The 18240-nt window shown below is 46.0% G+C and overlaps 1 protein-coding gene and 2 long non-coding RNA genes across 4 annotated transcripts in view; 1 reads left to right on the top strand and 2 right to left on the bottom strand.

Annotated features, from left to right (window-relative positions):
* LOC116947543 (voltage-dependent L-type calcium channel subunit alpha-1D) overlaps positions 1–16392 on the top strand; it is an 88725-nt gene extending 72333 nt beyond the window's left edge. For both annotated transcript variants that reach the window (XM_032963411.2, XM_076070668.1), the window contains 2 exons: positions 2370–2492; positions 10347–16392. In XM_032963411.2, coding sequence (XP_032819302.2) covers positions 2370–2492; positions 10347–10595 — 372 coding nt within the window. In that variant the 3' untranslated portion in view covers positions 10596–16392. The remainder of the gene's footprint in view (positions 1–2369; positions 2493–10346) is intronic.
* The window catches only part of LOC142929378 (uncharacterized), a 205530-nt gene that overhangs the window by 146762 nt on the left and 40528 nt on the right, over positions 1–18240 (bottom strand). The window lies entirely within an intron of this gene.
* Positions 286–10496, bottom strand: LOC142929377 (uncharacterized). Its single transcript, XR_012945673.1, has 2 exons — positions 10406–10496; positions 286–2490 (listed from the first exon to the last, which is right to left on the bottom strand). It is a non-coding gene; the product is annotated as an uncharacterized LOC142929377 (long non-coding RNA).

Raw genomic sequence — 18240 nt, 5'->3', positions numbered from 1 at the left:
CACAGGTGAAGGGCGGAGAAAGCATGGGATAGAGGTTCACGAGAGGGGCCATATATACGCTGGAGATGTAGGTTTCGTGAGTAGATGGCGCGGGGGTTAAACGAAAGCTATAATTGATCTCGGGTAAGGGCACGTGTCCCGGGATAAGGTCAAGCGATGTGCGGGAGAAGGCGAGCTCGCGGTTATGGGAATGCAGGGGACGGTCCGCCACCCACACCCGCGCACGCACACAGCCACCTTTACAAAGGACCTTCCAACCTCGCAAGGATGAAATGAGGCTGTGAATTGAATAAGAGAGTTTAATGTATCGTGCTGCCATTTTGAGCCGCGCCCATAAACAATAAGGAATGCAATTTTGGGAATGTTTCTGATACAACCCAACGAAGCCCACGCGAGCGTGCTGGCCGCTGCATTTTTCTTCATTTAATACGAAACTTTAGCTGCGCAATGCATTTTTTTTATGCTCTGGAGGGGGGCGGGGGAGCCATTACATTTGGAAGTTCGATGTTTATTAACGTCAGGGGTTGGGCGCCGAGTGCTCGGTCCCAATGTGAGGTGCGTCGAAGGCGTTGCGTAATGACTTGGACGAGCACCCCACGACGTTAATACTCTTAGCAACATTCGTAATTGTAGCTTGAATTTGTAGTTGCAGAGCCAGCCCGAGAGGACCTACCAGATGCCTGCGCGCAGCAACTTTGAATAGCAAACAGAACAACAGACGTAAAGAGGAAAGTGAATGCAACAAAAAATAATTTGACGAAAATTCAAATTATGCCGATCGTGTGGCGGAGTGCCAAACCACGCGCGGTTGCCATCGTCTCCGCATTGCCGTCGTCTCCACGGAAACCGCTCACCGTCAGTGACCATACCGCAGTTGTACCCTAGTAAATGCGCATTGTATGGGCCCTTTTGTCAATCTACTGCTGGGATGAATGCCTCCCCGCGCCACCCGGTCGGTCACAGGTGTTGTTTGACCATAGGTCATCGCACACTTCCGTACAGGGAAGTTCGTTTGGGGCAGGTTGGGCCCTTGCACCGGATACAGAATTCATTTGCCACCACTGCTGTAAGCCGTGGCCGGGAATCGAACTTGCGCCAGGTTGATAGCACAGCAACGAGAAACACTGTAGGATGAGGCGGAAGTTTTAACGGCCCGCCGTTTATTTTGTTCATGCAAAGGTGAAAGCTTTATAAAGCCAATTCAATGACCGCACACCTTCAACGTTTGCCATTTCAATGATGGCCTAGCCATGAACTGCACCCTCAGTTAATTAACCGGGTTCATGTGGGGGGGGAAGGGGTGGGGCGGGGGGGGCGCAGCGGTCAACGCAATGCACTATGAACCCACAGACCCGGGTTCTGATGCCAGGAACGCACCGCACTGATGAAGCACAGTGTGAAGGGTGGTCAAACAACCCCGCCGTGTCTGATATGGTGTGAGGATGCCTTCATTCAGCAGTGGGTTGCTGACAAAAGGGGCTGCGGGTTGTTTTAGATTTGAAATTCACAGAAACTTCTGCAGCCACTAGAGGTGCTACGATGCACCACCTACAAAAATAAAATCCAATCTTGGATCCAATCACGAGACTGAATCCTGACAATGCATCATACTGCAGATGGGGGTGCGAATCACAGGCCATATGAAACCCATAATACAAAACATTAAGCAAAAAAAGTAGAATGAGATTTGAAATTGAACTGAAAACTCTGTGAGATCATTTACATGAGTTATGAAGTGCAGCTCCTATTGCTGCTGCAACGAGGCAGGGTTAATAATGAAGTTTTTTGTTTCAATGTTTGCGGTGGCAAAGCTGCAACCGCAATCATCCCCGCCTCTGCTCCCACGGTCTGCTGTTCAAAATGAACAGTCCGTTAAGACGCCTCGATCAATGACTCCCCCGCCCTCACCACAGCAGATGAATTTCTCACCGATTGGTAGACTGGAGAAGGTCGCACGTAACTTAGTAGTAGCCGCAGCCATAGCAGGAAGTCTGGTGGATGCGGTGTTCTGGGTGCCTAAATATTTTCCAGGTCACTCAAAGACTGGCGTAAGAACGTGACCCGAAGATAATCCATAGCGAGAGGTAAATTGAATGTGGAAGTATTTTCTGGGTCGCTCGTAGACTGGAGTAGGTGGCATGCGAGTTATCAGTAGCCACAGCAATAGCGAGAGATATAATGGATGCGGTGTGCAGAGTGCGAAAATATTTTGTGGCCCGGCTAAAATGATTTCCGATATACATTAGTGCACGAGCGGGCCCGTAATTCATCACCCCTCACTCTGTGTTTTTTTTTTTCCCACTCGTCCACCACCTCTCCCCACGCCCTCCCCCACCCCCCTCCACCATACTTCACCACCACGGTCGCAGGGGGTATCTGCCGCCCCCGGGTCCCACGCTCGTGTTGGGGGAGCGACGAGAGCGGGGAGGCGATCGGGGCGTGGACAGAGGCAGCAGCCGGCAAACAGCAACGCTGAGAGTCTCATCCAGGCTGTAACTCACGCACACACACACACACACCGTTATGAGTGATGCATGTATATATATGTGGTCCTTTTGTCAATCCACTAACGGATGAAGGCTTCTCCATGCCGTGCGGGTCATGGGAGTGGTTATTCGACTTCGGCACGCTGGCCCGTTTGTGCGACTTCTAAAGGATTTGTTTGATACTCACTGTCCACCAATAGAAAACTGCCCGAATGTGAATTCAAAACCGTCCATTTATCACCTTTCTTGAAATGTCACTTCTCCCAAGGCCCCCCGGGATTCAGTGCAATCTCCAACTGTGAGCCAGTGAACTTCTCTGCCCTCGCATTCTGCTCTAAGAAAGCCAACCTGTGTAAACATGCAACTTTGGGCCAACATTGGGCTCAACATTGCTTAACCTTGGGCCAACATTGCCCGAACATTAACCAACGTTGCGCGTTTACTTGGCCTGTCTAAAACATCAGCCTATTTATTATACATCCAATTGTATATTTTTTCTGTTATGTGGCAACGTCAATGACAAACGTGGCGAGCTTCACCGAGGCAATGTTTAATAGCGAGTGACTATTTTAAATTACTTCCTTCCAAATGCATTACGGTTGCACTGCCATTAGCGCATCTTGTCACGAGTTCGTAATTCTTACGGCGAGCAGTGCACCGGTTTGGGTCAGGGAATAGCCTCTGAAGAAGATGATGGCGATGTCAGTCTATCTTTGAAGTCCCCACAGTAAGCTTCCTTTCAAAACGACGTGGTGAGGTTGGTATACGCTTTGCAAAGAACGTTCGTCGCATGGCAATCGACCCGAACGTTACACCTCATAGCTTTAATCATCCACGGATATCGTCGTCGTCACAACGTTGCGTCGTCGTCGTCATCGGGTGACGTTATCATCACGTTAAGACATTATCGCGAGCCGTCATATATTAACTTTTGGATAAAGGACCTCCCCACACCAAGTCTTTACCATCGCTGGAATTTGTTTTGTGAGAATTAAGTCGATTTTCTTCCAGTCTCTCTATTTGGGCCCCTGGATGTCCATTATCCAGACTCATTTTTGAAAGAGAAATTCATTATCTGCATGTCGCTGCTGGCGGTGGAATCTAATAGACATTCTCTCTCAATCCTCACTGCAAAACCAAATATATTAATCATCCCCTCGTGTCTGCTCCCTGTACCCACCTGTGCATTCATCTCCTAATGTTATGTTGCAGTGCTTCACTCCCATTTATAAGTTGGTCAATTTCCTCATACATTTGGTCTCCTTATTTGTCCTCATGGCTTGTCGTTGCAGCATAGATTTGAATTATCTTTGTTCATATTATTTTTATATTGTTTGTTTACCCAGCAAAGCTTCAACGAGTCTCCTGTTTCAGGATGGTCCCGTCAAGTTTTTTTTTATTTGCAGGAGAGGGTGATGACTCCTACCGATCATCCCGACTGAGTAATTTGTGGAAAATTTGGAGAGAAAAAAAATACTTGAACCATGACTCCGGCAAGCAATAAGTCTAGTCTTGCGAACGACGCCACAGGATCTATAACGTCCGCTGTGAAGCGGGCAGCACGGAGTGCTTTACGGTGAACACACCTGCAGTAATAACCAGGGCGGTTTGCTGGATTCGAACTTTGAACCTCCCGCAGCAAGCGGCGAATGCGCTACTGCTAAGACCATATCACCGGCCGTGGCTTCTTCAAATGGTAGTGCCTCCGAGCCTTAATGATAGTCAGGTGAATGTATCCGATGCACACGCGAATCTTAATACTCTGTCAGCTGCCAATGACTGCACAAAGACACTGCCATCGCATTCAATTTGGTGTGTCACTTAATATTATAGTCATGACCGCGAGGCTGTAATCGGAGGTGAAGGCTGTAATATTAAGTGACGAAGCAAATAGAGTGTGAAGGGGGGGTGGGGGGTTTGTGCAGTCATTTGTGACTGGGGCTGGCTGTCAACTAACTCGCTCTATACTTGAGAACCCAACTTAATGACGGGCACCCACAACCCAGATTCGAACCCAAAAATCTCAACGGTGGCATATCTGCAAATCTGTTTCTATTGTAACATTCAGTTCATATTTAGTTGCTCATACCGTGGTACAAAACACACTCCGATTCCATCACGTTTCAACTGCATCCTGCACCGGCCACTCCCATTAATCCTCTTTTTCCAGCCTGGTGGGAGCCCCCTACACCCCACAATCTCCCCTCCCCGCCCCCTGCAGGGGCGAGAGAGGGGGGCAGGAGACCCCCACCCACCTCATATGGCCCATCCGCCATCTCAACCTCAATATTTGTTAGTTTTCGATGGGCTGGGTGCTACAGAAAATAACAGCTCCCACAACATCAGGGAGTTTGTCAAGCATGGTTTCACCCCTGTACGATGGGTTGGGATGTAGAAAATCGTCCCCCGAGTTCAATAGCAGCAATAGCCGCAGTGGATGGAGCAATCGAAGTCCTTAAATGGCAATTAATCAGCTCGTTAATTGTTTACATTTTTCTTGCTATGGTTTCCCACCTGATGATGATTGCTTGTTGCGATCGAAACGTCGTGATTTATTTTATTTTATACCTACGTGACTTTACCGAAAGAACCAAAAGAAGAGTACGATTCCCGCAGTCACGAAAGCGTCAAATCTACATCAGATCTGGATTTGTTTTAACCGTTACAATAAATAATTGGGCGAGCGTTATGCAGCGTATAGCAAGGTACGGCCGCGAGAGCAATGAGGTGCCAGCAGTGTGGGCGGCGCTTGGATCCAGCGAACCGCACTTCTCGTGCTTTCGCCGCTTGGCGAAGGATCGCTCAATGGAGAAGTGCATCCAATGAATGGTGGGAAATGGTGATAAAGTGTGGACAGAGCTCGGCGGCTCAGGATGTAGCACCAAGAAGCCGCGGCCCCTCTCCTGTATCGGGAGACACCCCCCCCCCCCCCCCCGAGGACAAAATGTTCCTCTGAGGAGGAGGCCACAGAGGCTTAATGAGCCCCAGCCAAGCAGGATTTTACGGCCCAAGAGAGTGGCCAAACATTTCCAACGTTTCATAGGGTTGGCGAGCATTCTTGTGCGGTGGGTAATTTAAAAGAAATAGACCTCGAGAAGGAGGACTCAGAAGACCCCTCTACTTTGAAACATGCCAACATGGCATGAGGCTTCACAGGCTGGACCCCGTCAAGGCGTAATCTTGCATCTCAAAAGGGTCTAAGGGCCGGAGAGCCTCAGAACAGCTGTTCATGTTGTACAGCCAGAACGGGCAGGGGGAGCCTGCGTCGAAGCGCAGGCTGGCTACGACACAATCCCCACTCTAACCGGGCAAAGGGCAGTTTTGTGGGCCAGCAGAGCAGGGGCGCCTCTGGCAGACATGCAAGGCGGCAGTTTCAGTTTAGTTGATTTATTTTAGTATAGCCCTGTGAGCCATTCGGCTCTTGAATCGGGTGCAACCACAACAAACAAAAAAACGAACAAGAAAACATCTTAAAGTGATTATGTGACTGTGCAAACATAAAATCCATGAAAAAAAAAACAGGAAAATATTCCTGAAAAAAGCACCGTACACCAACGCTGTGTGCAAAAAATCCCAGCGGGATGCAAGTCAAACAACAACCACAAGAAAACTTAGATTAAGGCGAGCTCGCCTCACACTGCCACTCGTCACTACCGCCTGGACACGCTGGTGTCTCAGGGGGATTGTTTCGGGAGGGCAGGCCTCTCGGCGGCTGTGTCTTCGAGAAGAGATATAAAAAAAATTCCTACTGCCTGGTGGGATTGTTATTGCCTCATAACGACGTCAGAGCAACAGTGGTTAAACGCTAGTTCTAAAGCCCTGATTTTATATACTGTTTTCCGTCGTTTATGCGAAGTGCATCTCGCAATCACCGAGGAAACACAGACAAGCGGGAATTCAGCAGCCAGGCAGTCAGCCAGAGCTTCCAACAACCACCCCAAGCTCTGCGGTCCTCTATATATTAATCTAAGATTTTAGCCGACCAATTAATGTGTTAACACGGCCAGTCGCTTTTCTAAGATGCACTGCTGTGCGAGAGTCACAATTGATGTGTTGTCTCGTGACAGAGCACAGTTGGGATAAATTTGAGAAAAAGCCAAAATAAACTTATCCATTCTCCGGCAGATGGCACAATGAAATATATATAATTTAATTATCAAGAATTCTGATGACACTTTTTTAGGAGGGTCCTGCCAAGTTTTTTCGAGGGGGTGATGATTTCTTTATGGATTCCAAATGAGTAATTTGATTTTCGATTTAAAGCTTTCGTGAATGCAGGGATTCATATTCTTGGTTCTTGCGGTAAAGTCACGTAGAAGGGAAATAATAAAAATAAAACATAATAAAATATTTACGTTTAAATTTTTTATTATATAATAAAATATGTATTATGTTTTATTTTTTATTATTTTCCTTCTACGTGACTTTACCGAAAGAAGCAAGAAAATGAGATCATGACACTGGCACACAATGGCAAACTCTTTTTCGAATTAACATCACGGTCATTTTGACACCCGCTGCAACGCAGACGGTCTATAGAATTCTGGTTAATACACCACCAGTATTAACCGAGGTGGCTACCGGTCTCGAACTGGGAACGTCTGCAACAAGCGGCAAACACGCTGCCCCTTGGCTGTGTTGCCACCCATGGGGTAATTAACTAGCAACCGTGACACTCCAGCGGAAATTACCAGGCACCAGTGGTGGGAATCAAACTGTGGCACCTGGCGGAGGCTGGCCATTGGCCGTCTGCCGACTGCTAGGGTCACAGCAGCTGGCGAACGCAGAGAATCTTCCTCGTTAGACGCAATTAACATCAAGACGAGTGGGGGAATAGGGAATATGGCCAATGAGCAGAAGGGCAGACGGCAATGGCAAGCGTGAGCAGGTGTGACGGCTAGCGGTTGAGAAGCACCATTTTAAGAGACATCCACAGCCAATGGTGAATCCACTGCTGGATGAAGGGCTCCCCGAGCCGACGCCATCTCTCACAATCCCACGATGTGACAATCCACCGAATACCTGCACAAATGTTGATTTTATCGTTCCATCTCCTAAGTGAACGTTTTTTGATACGCGTTCGCTTGCTTGGCTGCCACTTTATCATTACAGCAACCGAGAAACGTGGCCATACATAAATAAATATTAATGCGATCCAGTTAATAATGTTGTAATTTTTGGTAAATTACCACTTAAATTGTTTTTTTTTGCCTACCAATTATATTCCAGTTCCAATTTGTGATAAGGGGTTTTACGCGATGAGACAGTTTCCATTTGGAGCTCTCGCAGTAAGCAGAACATCACGCGTACCTGAGAATTGCCACGGATTCAATGTGCCTCTTCGTCCATGCTAGGGGCACACAGAGTGAGGTCATCATTATTTAGTTTAATTCTCAGAGCTTAAAAAATAAACCCACATTAAGTGAAGAGCCGAGGAAGATTTTTTTTTGTTTGCTAGCCTTTGGTAATTAGCTTTATAACATCAACTCTCGACATCGGGACCTTGGTTTCATCACGGGTGGCTGGAACCTGACCTCCAAAACCCAGGTTCTCAGCGGTGCCAGTTCCCTGTCTCTGACACTGACTTATCCCCCCCCCCCCCGAGCCACCTGCCACCTCAGCTGATATTGAGCGTTAATTATTTAGGCTTGAATTTACATATTCTCATCAAATTTCAATTTGTCATTCCAAACAACAAAAAACCTCCGCCGGTTCCTTAGATTTATTTGCGTTTATTTAAATTCTGCACGTTATTTATATTTATTTCCAGCCATAATCTCCTCCCAGTGGGTTGGCGGTCGTCGCTTTCGGACATGACGCTCATCGCTAACCCATTCAAATGAGATAACGTGAATCTGTATTCCGCAACCATTTTAACCACATTTCGAAGACAAAAAACTTTTCCCTCGAGACGAGCTATGTCAACGTTTTGAGGAATCGAGTAAATGTTTTTACCCGATTACACAAGTAATTTATACAACCTGGTTTTACGGTTCAGTTAAATTGGTTAGACTAAACCAGCTTCTTGCTCTTGGTGTAAATAAGGGCTCCAGGGGCGAGGTGGCTGGGCAAGTCTGGGGTCACGACATGCTGAGCACCGCGGTACTAACACCAATGAGATCCTCCGGTTTCAGCCGCCTCGTCATGTTTACATTTGTTCCTGAAGTGTTGTGAGTTGATGGTCTCTTCCTGGTTGCCAATCACTGCACAATAACTGCACATTAAAGCGTTAGTTTTTCACTTCAGCTGGATTCATTCTGACCCATGAAAATTAAAACGATCGGTTTGACTGCCGTGTGGCAAACATTTCTTTCTGTAGCAGGGCGTGTGGAAAGGTGCTGCCCTGTTGGTATGTGTAAAAGAGGTCACCGAAAGGGATATTGAAACAAGTTGTGTGATATCTTCCAGGGGCCATTCTCTTAGAACATGGAATAAGACACGGCGCACTAATAATTCGGAATAAACATCTTGACTACATGACAGCGATACTACCCGTTTTCAGGGGACGTGGAAAGTCACAGGACGTCATTCGAATAAGAGTAGGCCTTGCGTGCTACCATCAAAAGTCAAAATTTCAATTATTACTCGCAAATCACACGAGTAGAACCAGATAGTGAGACTACTTTGTCTGAAATACAGCGCCTTCATAATTGCCTTTCATAATGATGGCATGAATACCAAATTAGATATTATAAATAACATAGCTAAAACGTTTCGGGATTTCTGTTCTCACCGACTAAAATGTAAAGTGTCCACAGGCTGGAGGGCTCTGGGAATAAAAAAAAAAACCTTCCTCCCTATAACAAAAAAAAGAACCACCACGCTAATTAGGACGCGACAAGAGACTGCTGGCCAAACAATTCGGATCCTGCGACCCAGATGCCGTGAGGCAAACCTTCCCGCGGTCCCCGCGTGCCACGTCCCATGCGCGTGAACAAGTGCCAGGCGCAATTATTATTGGTATCCTCCACCCGTCCGAGCGCTTATTAATATTTTATTCACCTGCCCTGTGCGTGCAAAAGGGGGAGGTCTTGGCCTTTAAGGAAAGTCGAGGTTTCCCTTGACGGGGTCAAGGTTCGCTTAGGAAGAGGGGAGGGGGATGTGTGCGGTTTCCTCCGCTGGGACGTCCTAAAATATATATAATTGGAGCACTGCTGCTGCATGGCGAATTAAGCGCTCCTTACACGAATGTGATTCTTGTTGAGTTTAAGTATTGAAATGTGGAAGATGCTTACAAATGTATATTTGCATGCGACTCTTAACCTACTGACATCACCAACATGACCACCACCACCGCTGCCATCTCTGCTACCACTATAAATGATGTGGCTATTATCACCAACCCAACCACCAACTACACTGACTCCAATAATCACGGAATTCTTCATCCCCACAATGATCAATTCCCCCCCCATCCACCACTATAATCATCATCACCACTGATTTATCCACTGCCGCAAACATTTCCAACACCACCTCTGGATCATTATCATCTCCATCACTGCTCCTTCTCCTATCACCACCTTCCCCCATCACCAAATATCCAATATCTCACAACCACACTCACCTCTTCAACCTTCCACTTTACTGCAATCACCACCATAAACAAATGCATATCAACTTCTCTTTCTTTGTTATGGCCAACCTGCCATGACCAAACCTGTCCACACCGCCTTTACCACCAATCTCACCCAAACCAACACCACCATGACAACCATCAACACAAAGTTTCATCCACCACTTTCCCCATCACCACCACCACCATTTTCCTCCCCACAAGCACTGTTACCACTTTTCTCACCACTGCTGCCAAACCCCATGTCCCCCCTCCTTCTGCCCCCCCCCCCCCCCCCCCCACAGCTGTTTATCTCCGAAGGGCTGCAGGAGCTGGCGAGCGACGCCGACTTTGTGAAGCTCACCCAGCGCGAGCTGTCCGACGCGTGCTCTCTGCCCCCGGAGCGTGCCGAGCGCATGGCATACGACCTTATCAACGCCAACGGTGGCACCGCCGCTCCGTGTCCACCAACCCCGGCTGTAACTCCGGGGGGTCGCGACCCCGGCGGCCGGCGCTCTCGCAGCGTTGCGAACGACGAAGCCACGGCCATTTAAGTCTCCCGGCGTGCGCTTAAACCTTCGCGAGGACGGTGGGCGGCAGTACAGCAAGTAGGTTGGCAACAGAACCCCGAGGGGATTTTATTTTTAGTGTTGTCCCCATTCGTAGGCAGTGGCGGGGTTTTATCTGTCCGGGCCACTTGGGTTTCCTTCCCGCATGCGAATTAAGTATTCGTAAAAAAAGAAAATGAATTGGTCAAACATCCCGATTGTAATCGCAGTGCAGGATCGCTCCGAAAAAAAGTATTGAGAGTCAGTAAGGCTTCCTCAGATAAAATATTAATATCGCCGTCATTAATATTGTCATCAACTAAAGAGGGTGTCGTTTCTCTACGGCCTGAATTTTTTTTCCATCAAATGTTTTGCCACTTGAACACTGACCAGGGGGGGGCGTAATCTCCTCACACAAAGTCCACCCCGTTGGCAGGAGAGGTCTCAAAGTTAAGGTTATTATCCACGTCAAGAGTTTTGTTGATGAACACATGCCCGATCATGCCTGGCGATTGTGGAACGTTTATGGAAACTTGGGTGGGATTGCACGCAGTTTTGAAGGAATTATTTTCACGTTTGTTTTGCCCACCGCCAAATGTGATGAGGCGACTGTGTTAAGCCCGTGTAAACTTTCTTTCGGATTAAAATTTTCATATATGCCTTTAATATTGGATAACGGTAATAAGAAATGTTCAATTGGCAGAATGCCAAATGGCACGGGAGGTGTATGCTCACGTTAATAATACAGTTATAATGCATTCGTGAATATACCGAGGGCGGTCTGCATGAGATAAGGAGTGCATAATACTGTCGTAATAAAGAGCGGGCTATGTAGGAGATAAAGTATATAAAGTGATATTAAAAAGGGTGCAGGCTATGCTGGGAGTCAAGCCGTCAAGGTGCACAATCATTATACAGGAATAATTAACAGGAGCGCAATAAAATATTAGGAGGCAAAGTAATGTGGAGGACGATGCGAATGGAAGAGCATCTGTTGTGCAGCCACAATTCCCAGCGATAATCCCCCCCCAAATACTGCATTTTTATTCTAAGTTTTCAACATTTTTATCTAAGTAGGTGGCGTTCAGAGTCATGCCGGTTGAAAGGTTGGCAATATTGCGCATTGGTAACATTCATGCCTCAAAGCAAGAAATGCCTCAATTCAATTCCCGACCTGGGAACCTTTCTGCGCGGAGTTTAGATGTACTCCCCCTACTCTGGGTTCTCCATGTTTCTCCCATAGATAAAAAAAGTATACAATGTAAATGGTATTGGCCAAACATCTCAATGCTGAAATTTTACCTGCAAATTACTCAAACGGGAATAAACATTGCAACATCACCCAATTTCAAAACATTTGCAGGACTCTCCTGAATGAGTCTTGAGACTCGCCGAGTTATTCCCGAGTAAGCAAACGTGGCGTTAAAAATAATATTAGATCTGCACAACAATGCGAGTGTTTGTACGGCAGGATACATTAAGAGATTGAAGAGACACGAGGATCGTGGTGTTGCGATGAGCCACCACACTAGTTGCGGTAGTATGATAGGGTGACAGAATGAAATGCAAGTGGCCAACAAGACGGCCGAGTCAAGGAATTCTTTCTTTAGTGGTTATTATTCCCACCAAATTGTGTCGACGCCATCATGGCACGAGACGAAGAACTGTCCCTTTGGAACTCTGCATATGTCTGTGCATCACCCATTGTCAAAGACTAAAACTGACTGATGTTACAGACCTACTTTTGAGGTTGATTCAGGCCTTCATAGCAACTCCAGGGCCACATTTTTACATTCTGTACAGAGTAGGGCAAACTAAAATTTTTAATCTGATGGAATTTCGTAAAATAAGTGTCAAACTAAATCTAATGATGGTGTTTTGTGCAGTCATTAGTGATCGGGCTGAAACCATTAGCTCATTACACTCCGAGAACCTGATTTAATCAGAGGCGGCTGAAACCCAGATGCGAACCCAGGTTTCTCAGCGGTGCCGGCTCAGTGTTCCGACCTCTTGAGTCACCCGGCTACTTCAATATACATATATCTGTCCATGCGCACTTTGTAATCAATTTACCGGCACTCAAAGAGGTCCCTAGGTTTTAATTTAAAGAGGACTAAGGCACAAAATGCGAGCAATGAAAAAACATGTGGAACCGCAAGATTAGAGGCATTTATGGACTTGGCCAACACCATCAAACATGCTACACAAGACAGCCTGGTTTCACCTCTGCTGGGAAAATGGGATTTGCCTTCGTGATGAAAGCAAATGTATTTTCCTGGTCTCAATGATCCCAGTGGTACTGCTGTTTTTATTGTGTACTGAAACCTTGAAAAACAATGAAACACAGCTCTTTCGCGAGTATTGGGTTGAAGTTGTACTTGTTTAACTAAGTGAGAACTCAAGAGACCAGGACAATCTCGAAGATGACATCCGCATCGAAGATGTGAGCAGAGGTGGAAGGAAGGCCTTTGCTTGAGGGCTTGACCTCTCAAGAAAGTGACCAGATTTTCTTTTGAATGAGTGAAACTCAAATTATTGCCAGCGGCACCTTGGCAGAGGATTTTTTTTGGAAATCGCGAGGGTGGCAAGCCTGTGATGTGCAACCATCACAGGCTTTGCCACGACATATGAAAAGGCTCTACCTTACAAGACCGCAACTCCCTGTAGCACTGCAGGCGGGTGGGTGGATGTTGCTCTCTGCCGAACACAAATGTGTCCCTCAGTACTGGGCTAGGTTAAAATATGTGCCAAACCAATGTTTATTTTATGATTTATTTTTTGTCTGCAGTCATCGGTCAATAGGCTGAGACCATCAAACGTGTTACATCAGACAGCGTGGTTTCACCCCTGCTGGGAGACTGGGATTTGAACCTAGGACCTCAGCAGTGTCGGCTGCCTTCATTAAGCGTTTCCCCCCTGAGCCAATGCAGGCACCCCGTTGTAAAATGTTTTTACGTATTTTGCTTGCGCAGATGCTTTTTCGTATTTATTTTAACTTAAAATATTACCTTAATAAATTAGTCATCGTTTTCATAATTTAGCGGAGCGTGGCCATCAGTGATGCTGACCGCGATCCTGGTGTTAAAGCCGCATCGATAACAAAGACCGCTCCCTTTTGAAAACGCAACGGCCATAACTCAAAGCGCCAGTGTAACCCACATCCTCTCAACCTAACGTTTCGGTTACGCTCCTACCACTCGAACCTTAAACAGGGCCTGCGGTCATATACCTCTTCTACTCTACATCCGAGCTGTACAGAGCCAACCCAGCGCGAGTTGGGAGGCGCCAGATTGTGTTTCCACTGCAGAAGCCGAGCCGTGCCACTGACGTCACACGCAATGAACAAGTCCGAGTAACGCGTAAGATCAGTTTAACACGTAGGCTTTCGTGACCAAAATTATTCATAATAAAGTTTTTGGGTTAGATTGCGTTATTAATAAATGTGTCGTAACCCTCCACCACCCGACACGGCCAATCAGCAAAAAATGTGTCACGTTGACAAAAGATATAGTTCACTACTTTAGCCCACCGGTGTGTTGAAGAGGGAATCCACAACATTTACAGTTTGAGTACGACGTTTCGCTGGTATTTACATCCAGCATCATCGGGCAATTCGCCAAAATAGTGAAGCCCTCACTTGCTCCCGGTCTTAAATAGAGCAGCAGCAGGGTGACGTCATCGTTTAACTCATTCAGGTGCAGTGATTTGAGGAGGGGGGGGTATTGTAATTATATAATAGATTGGTAATCAGTCAATTGTTATGATTAGTAATGAGTTGTAGATTAGTAATTAGTTGTAATGTTATTGTAATTATATGCTACTTAGTAATCAGTTAATTAGTATGTGTTTCCCTTATAAGGAATTGTAATATGTATTATTTAATATTACGCTTCCAGGCCGCACTAAACTTGTAGCTGTCAGAGCCATTAAAGTTATTTCTGTTTCTCTCAATTTCAATGGATTCTCCAATTAGTTTTTGCCAGTAATAATTCGTTTTACACAACACTTCAACGTTATCAAAATAAATTGAGTGTCCTAGTTGGCAAGCATGTTCTGCCACTGCCGACAGTTGTGTTTGCGATAATTTATATACCCCCCCTCCGTCTCAAATCACTGCACCTGAATTAGTTAAATGACGTCACCCTGCTGCTGCTCTATTTAAGACTGGGAGCAAGTGAGGGCTTCACGAATTTCCCGATGATGCTGGATGTAATTACCAGCAAAATGTCGTACTCAAACTGTAAATGTTGTGGATTCACTCTTCAACACACCGGTCGGCTAAAGTAGTGAACTATTTGTCTTTTGTCAACGTGACACATTTTTTGCTGATTGGCCGTGTCGGGTGGTGGAGGGTTACGACACATTTATAAATAACGCGATCTAACCCAAAAACGTTTATTATGAACACGTAAGACGATCGGTGACGCTGTGTCCTCAAGTGTACCGAGGGCACACGCAATGAACGTCCTGCTTGGCCCCGGATATAAATATCTTGTGAGGCCAGCGTATCACGGTTTGGTTCCGGCTCGCCATGCCAAATAGCTTAAGGAAAACCACAAGGCAGCCTGGTTTTGTCTCCACTGTGATAGTGAGATTTGCCGTAGTGGGGAAAGATAATGTGTCTGCCTGGTCTCAATGTTACCTGACACTGGTTCGACTCGGAGCAGCCAGTTAAAAATGGGGTATTTTGAAGAGGACTCCGTAGTTTCCACAAACGCGGAGGCCACCACAGTGCCTGTGATGGCCCACCCATGTCCCCGTGGTCACTACACAGGTGTAGTTTTAGTAACAAGTCATCCCATAGCTGCTACGACCACGGGCATGGGAATACAGAGCGACGGGGGGGGGGGGGGGGAGGGGTCAAACAGCCACACAACTTTTGGATGGCACTGCCAAACTATACTGCGTAATATAAAACATTAAGTCATTATTTATGTCGCGCACTTTACACCGAGGCATCTCAAGAGCGCTTTAAATAAAATGCAATTTACAAGAATGAAGAATATCAACAAAGTAATGTAACCTCGGCAATGTAACTGAAAAACTAATGCAAGCTTAAATCTTGACTTAAAGCTTTCGTGACTGCAGGAATTCATATTATTGGGTCTTTCGGTAAAGTCACGTAGATAGGTTCAAAGAAAATAATCAAAAATAACAGAAAACTACGACGTTTCTTATTGAGACGCGGTGGTCCCCCAGAGGCCACTTGCCCCATAACAACTTTAACTCTGTTAGCACGCGTCTGGCTTGCTAGCAGTGGCATTTAACCGCGTAACGTGTTGCGCACGGCATGCGTCGTCTGTTAATGTGAAGCCATCATCATTGCAGCGTTCTACAAAGTCGAGCGCTCGGAGCTCTCGCCGCTGCGCTGAGCCGCTCCACCGAACCCCTACACACACACACACACACCGGCAAACCGTAGAGATGAAAAGCGAACAGCTGATGGGGGGGGAACATACATGGGAGGATAAACGAGGGCAGCATTGGGTATTTATTTCAAAGAAGTGAAAAATAATCAATAAAAAATTATTGCCGAGTTATGGGGCAAACACGGATACTATTACAATGCTCGAATTACTGCACAAACATACACCTAAGCGTGAAGCCTCCACCATTTGTTTTGTAGGACAAGGTGGATTGACACAGCGCAGCCTTTAGCACCAAGACATCGCGCTGCACGGACCGTGTACGAACGTGGTGGCATTCGTTGTGCGTGAGCTTCTATTCGACATTATTGCAGTCCCGTCTCTGTCGCACATGCGTGTTTGTATTTCCTAAATAAAAATTGTTTGGCAAACAAAAAGAGATTCCGTGCATTTTACCGCATACGAGGTTGCCCGCTGCTTTCTCGAGTCGCTTTAGTAAATAATGCACGGCTCGCTGTCAATCCACTGATGGATGAAGGTCTCCCAAGTTCTGTCAGCCACGAGAGGGTTGTTCGATCATAGTTCACCACTGTTGGTCAGTACGTGTTTGTGAAGAGGGAGCCTAGGACTGTGTCAGACGTCATTGGTGCCTCATGCTAACCCGTAGCTATAATCTAGTTTGAACCACCTCCACAGGGAGGGTTTGCCGTGCTTGTTTGTTTCACACTTAACTTCTAATTTAGCAATCTTTGGAAGAACGTAATCAACCAGGCTATGCGTTAACTGTGTGCTAACCGACTCTGTGTTGCATTGTATTACACTTCCTAATTTTACTCAATTTGCTTTCTACCGTGCTTGTGTATGGGTCCATTTTTTCCTCCGGCCGCTATGGGGGCAGTAATTCAACACAACTCCCCCTTCTCTCTCTATTTAAGGCCTCGACACAGAGACGTTGTCTTTCTGTGTGGCTGTGTGTCTCTGTCTCTCTCTGCTTGTGTCTGTGTCCGTGTCTATGTTTTGTCTCTCAGATCTAGCAATCTTTCGAAGAACGTAATCAACCAGGTGGGGTGTTGACTGTTTTGTTGGCCGACTCTGTTGCATTATATTTCCAAGTTTACCGTTTGTTTTCTCATTCATTTGTACCTGATGGTTGCTTGTGTTGCAATCGAAACGTCGTATTCTATTATTATTTTACTTAATTTCTTTCTGACTTTACCGAAAGAACCAAAGAGTCATTCCTGCTATAAATTAAACTCTGGTCAGCGTTCATAGCGCAGTGCACAACCACCACGGTGCCGATCCCGAGACTTTAATATAAACTTTAATAGGAGCTCTGCATGTCCCAATATTTGTTCTATTCACTTTAATCCACCTAAGGGTTTTACTCTTTCGTGACATAGCCCATATTTGACGTTCATGATGGAAAAATAATCTTTTCTGAATTCAACTTCAGTCATCATGTCCACCGTGGTGGATTTGTGATATTTCACAATCCAGAAACGCTGTTCCGGGAATGACATTTTCACGCCACATCCATTTCACCTCTTTCTGTCTTCGTGATACTGCGGTGGTGTGCACAAAATGTACGTGAACAGTGAGTGCTAAGGTTTACCACCACATGTCCTTAGGGACACCACTTAAATTTAAGTTCCTTGTCCTCAAGATAAAGCGTTTATAATAATGCATTACTGCAACGTAAGGTACAAATTAGAGTTTACGGATAGGCGCACCTTGTACTTTACGCTAATGGTCGTGTTTTACGCCTATAATTCTTACTCCAAGGCAGCCTGTAAAGTATCAGTTGATAAACGAATCCCCGTATATGAAATTTTTGATTAAATGAAACGTGTTCAACACATCTGGCAGGTGTTCTTTTGACTCCTAGAATAACATAAAACCCACAAATTTTGCTTATTCTTTTAAAATAATTCAGGCATCCGAGCGTTAAGCAGCCGGTTTAAAACTTTTTTATCCGTTTAGAATCCAATCACCAAATGAAAACAAGGTTCCGTCTCAGCACCTTGGGTTAAACTTCACCGTTCCAATCATCCCTCAAATTGTATTCACCGTAAACAAATGTTACAAGGACCCCTCAGCTTCTCATTAAGGCCGCATTGGTTATTTGTTCTCTTCGAAGATAACATTTTACATCATGGTTTAAGAGCCATACAGAACTCAAAATGGCCCGACACCCCGATAGAATAAGCCGAGTATTCTCTGGGTTCACAATTAGCATTTATTTGCTCAAATGATATTTAAACTCATGTAAACACAACTTTTGGAAA

The sequence above is a fragment of the Petromyzon marinus genome, chromosome 30 (genome assembly GCF_048934315.1).
Source record: "Petromyzon marinus isolate PM22_M1 ecotype Great Lakes invasive population chromosome 30, UKy_Petmar_22M1.pri1.0, whole genome shotgun sequence".
Lineage (NCBI taxonomy): Eukaryota > Metazoa > Chordata > Hyperoartia > Petromyzontiformes > Petromyzontidae > Petromyzon > Petromyzon marinus.
Note: the sequence above shows the minus strand (reverse complement) of the source record. Positions and strands in the feature narration are given on the sequence as shown.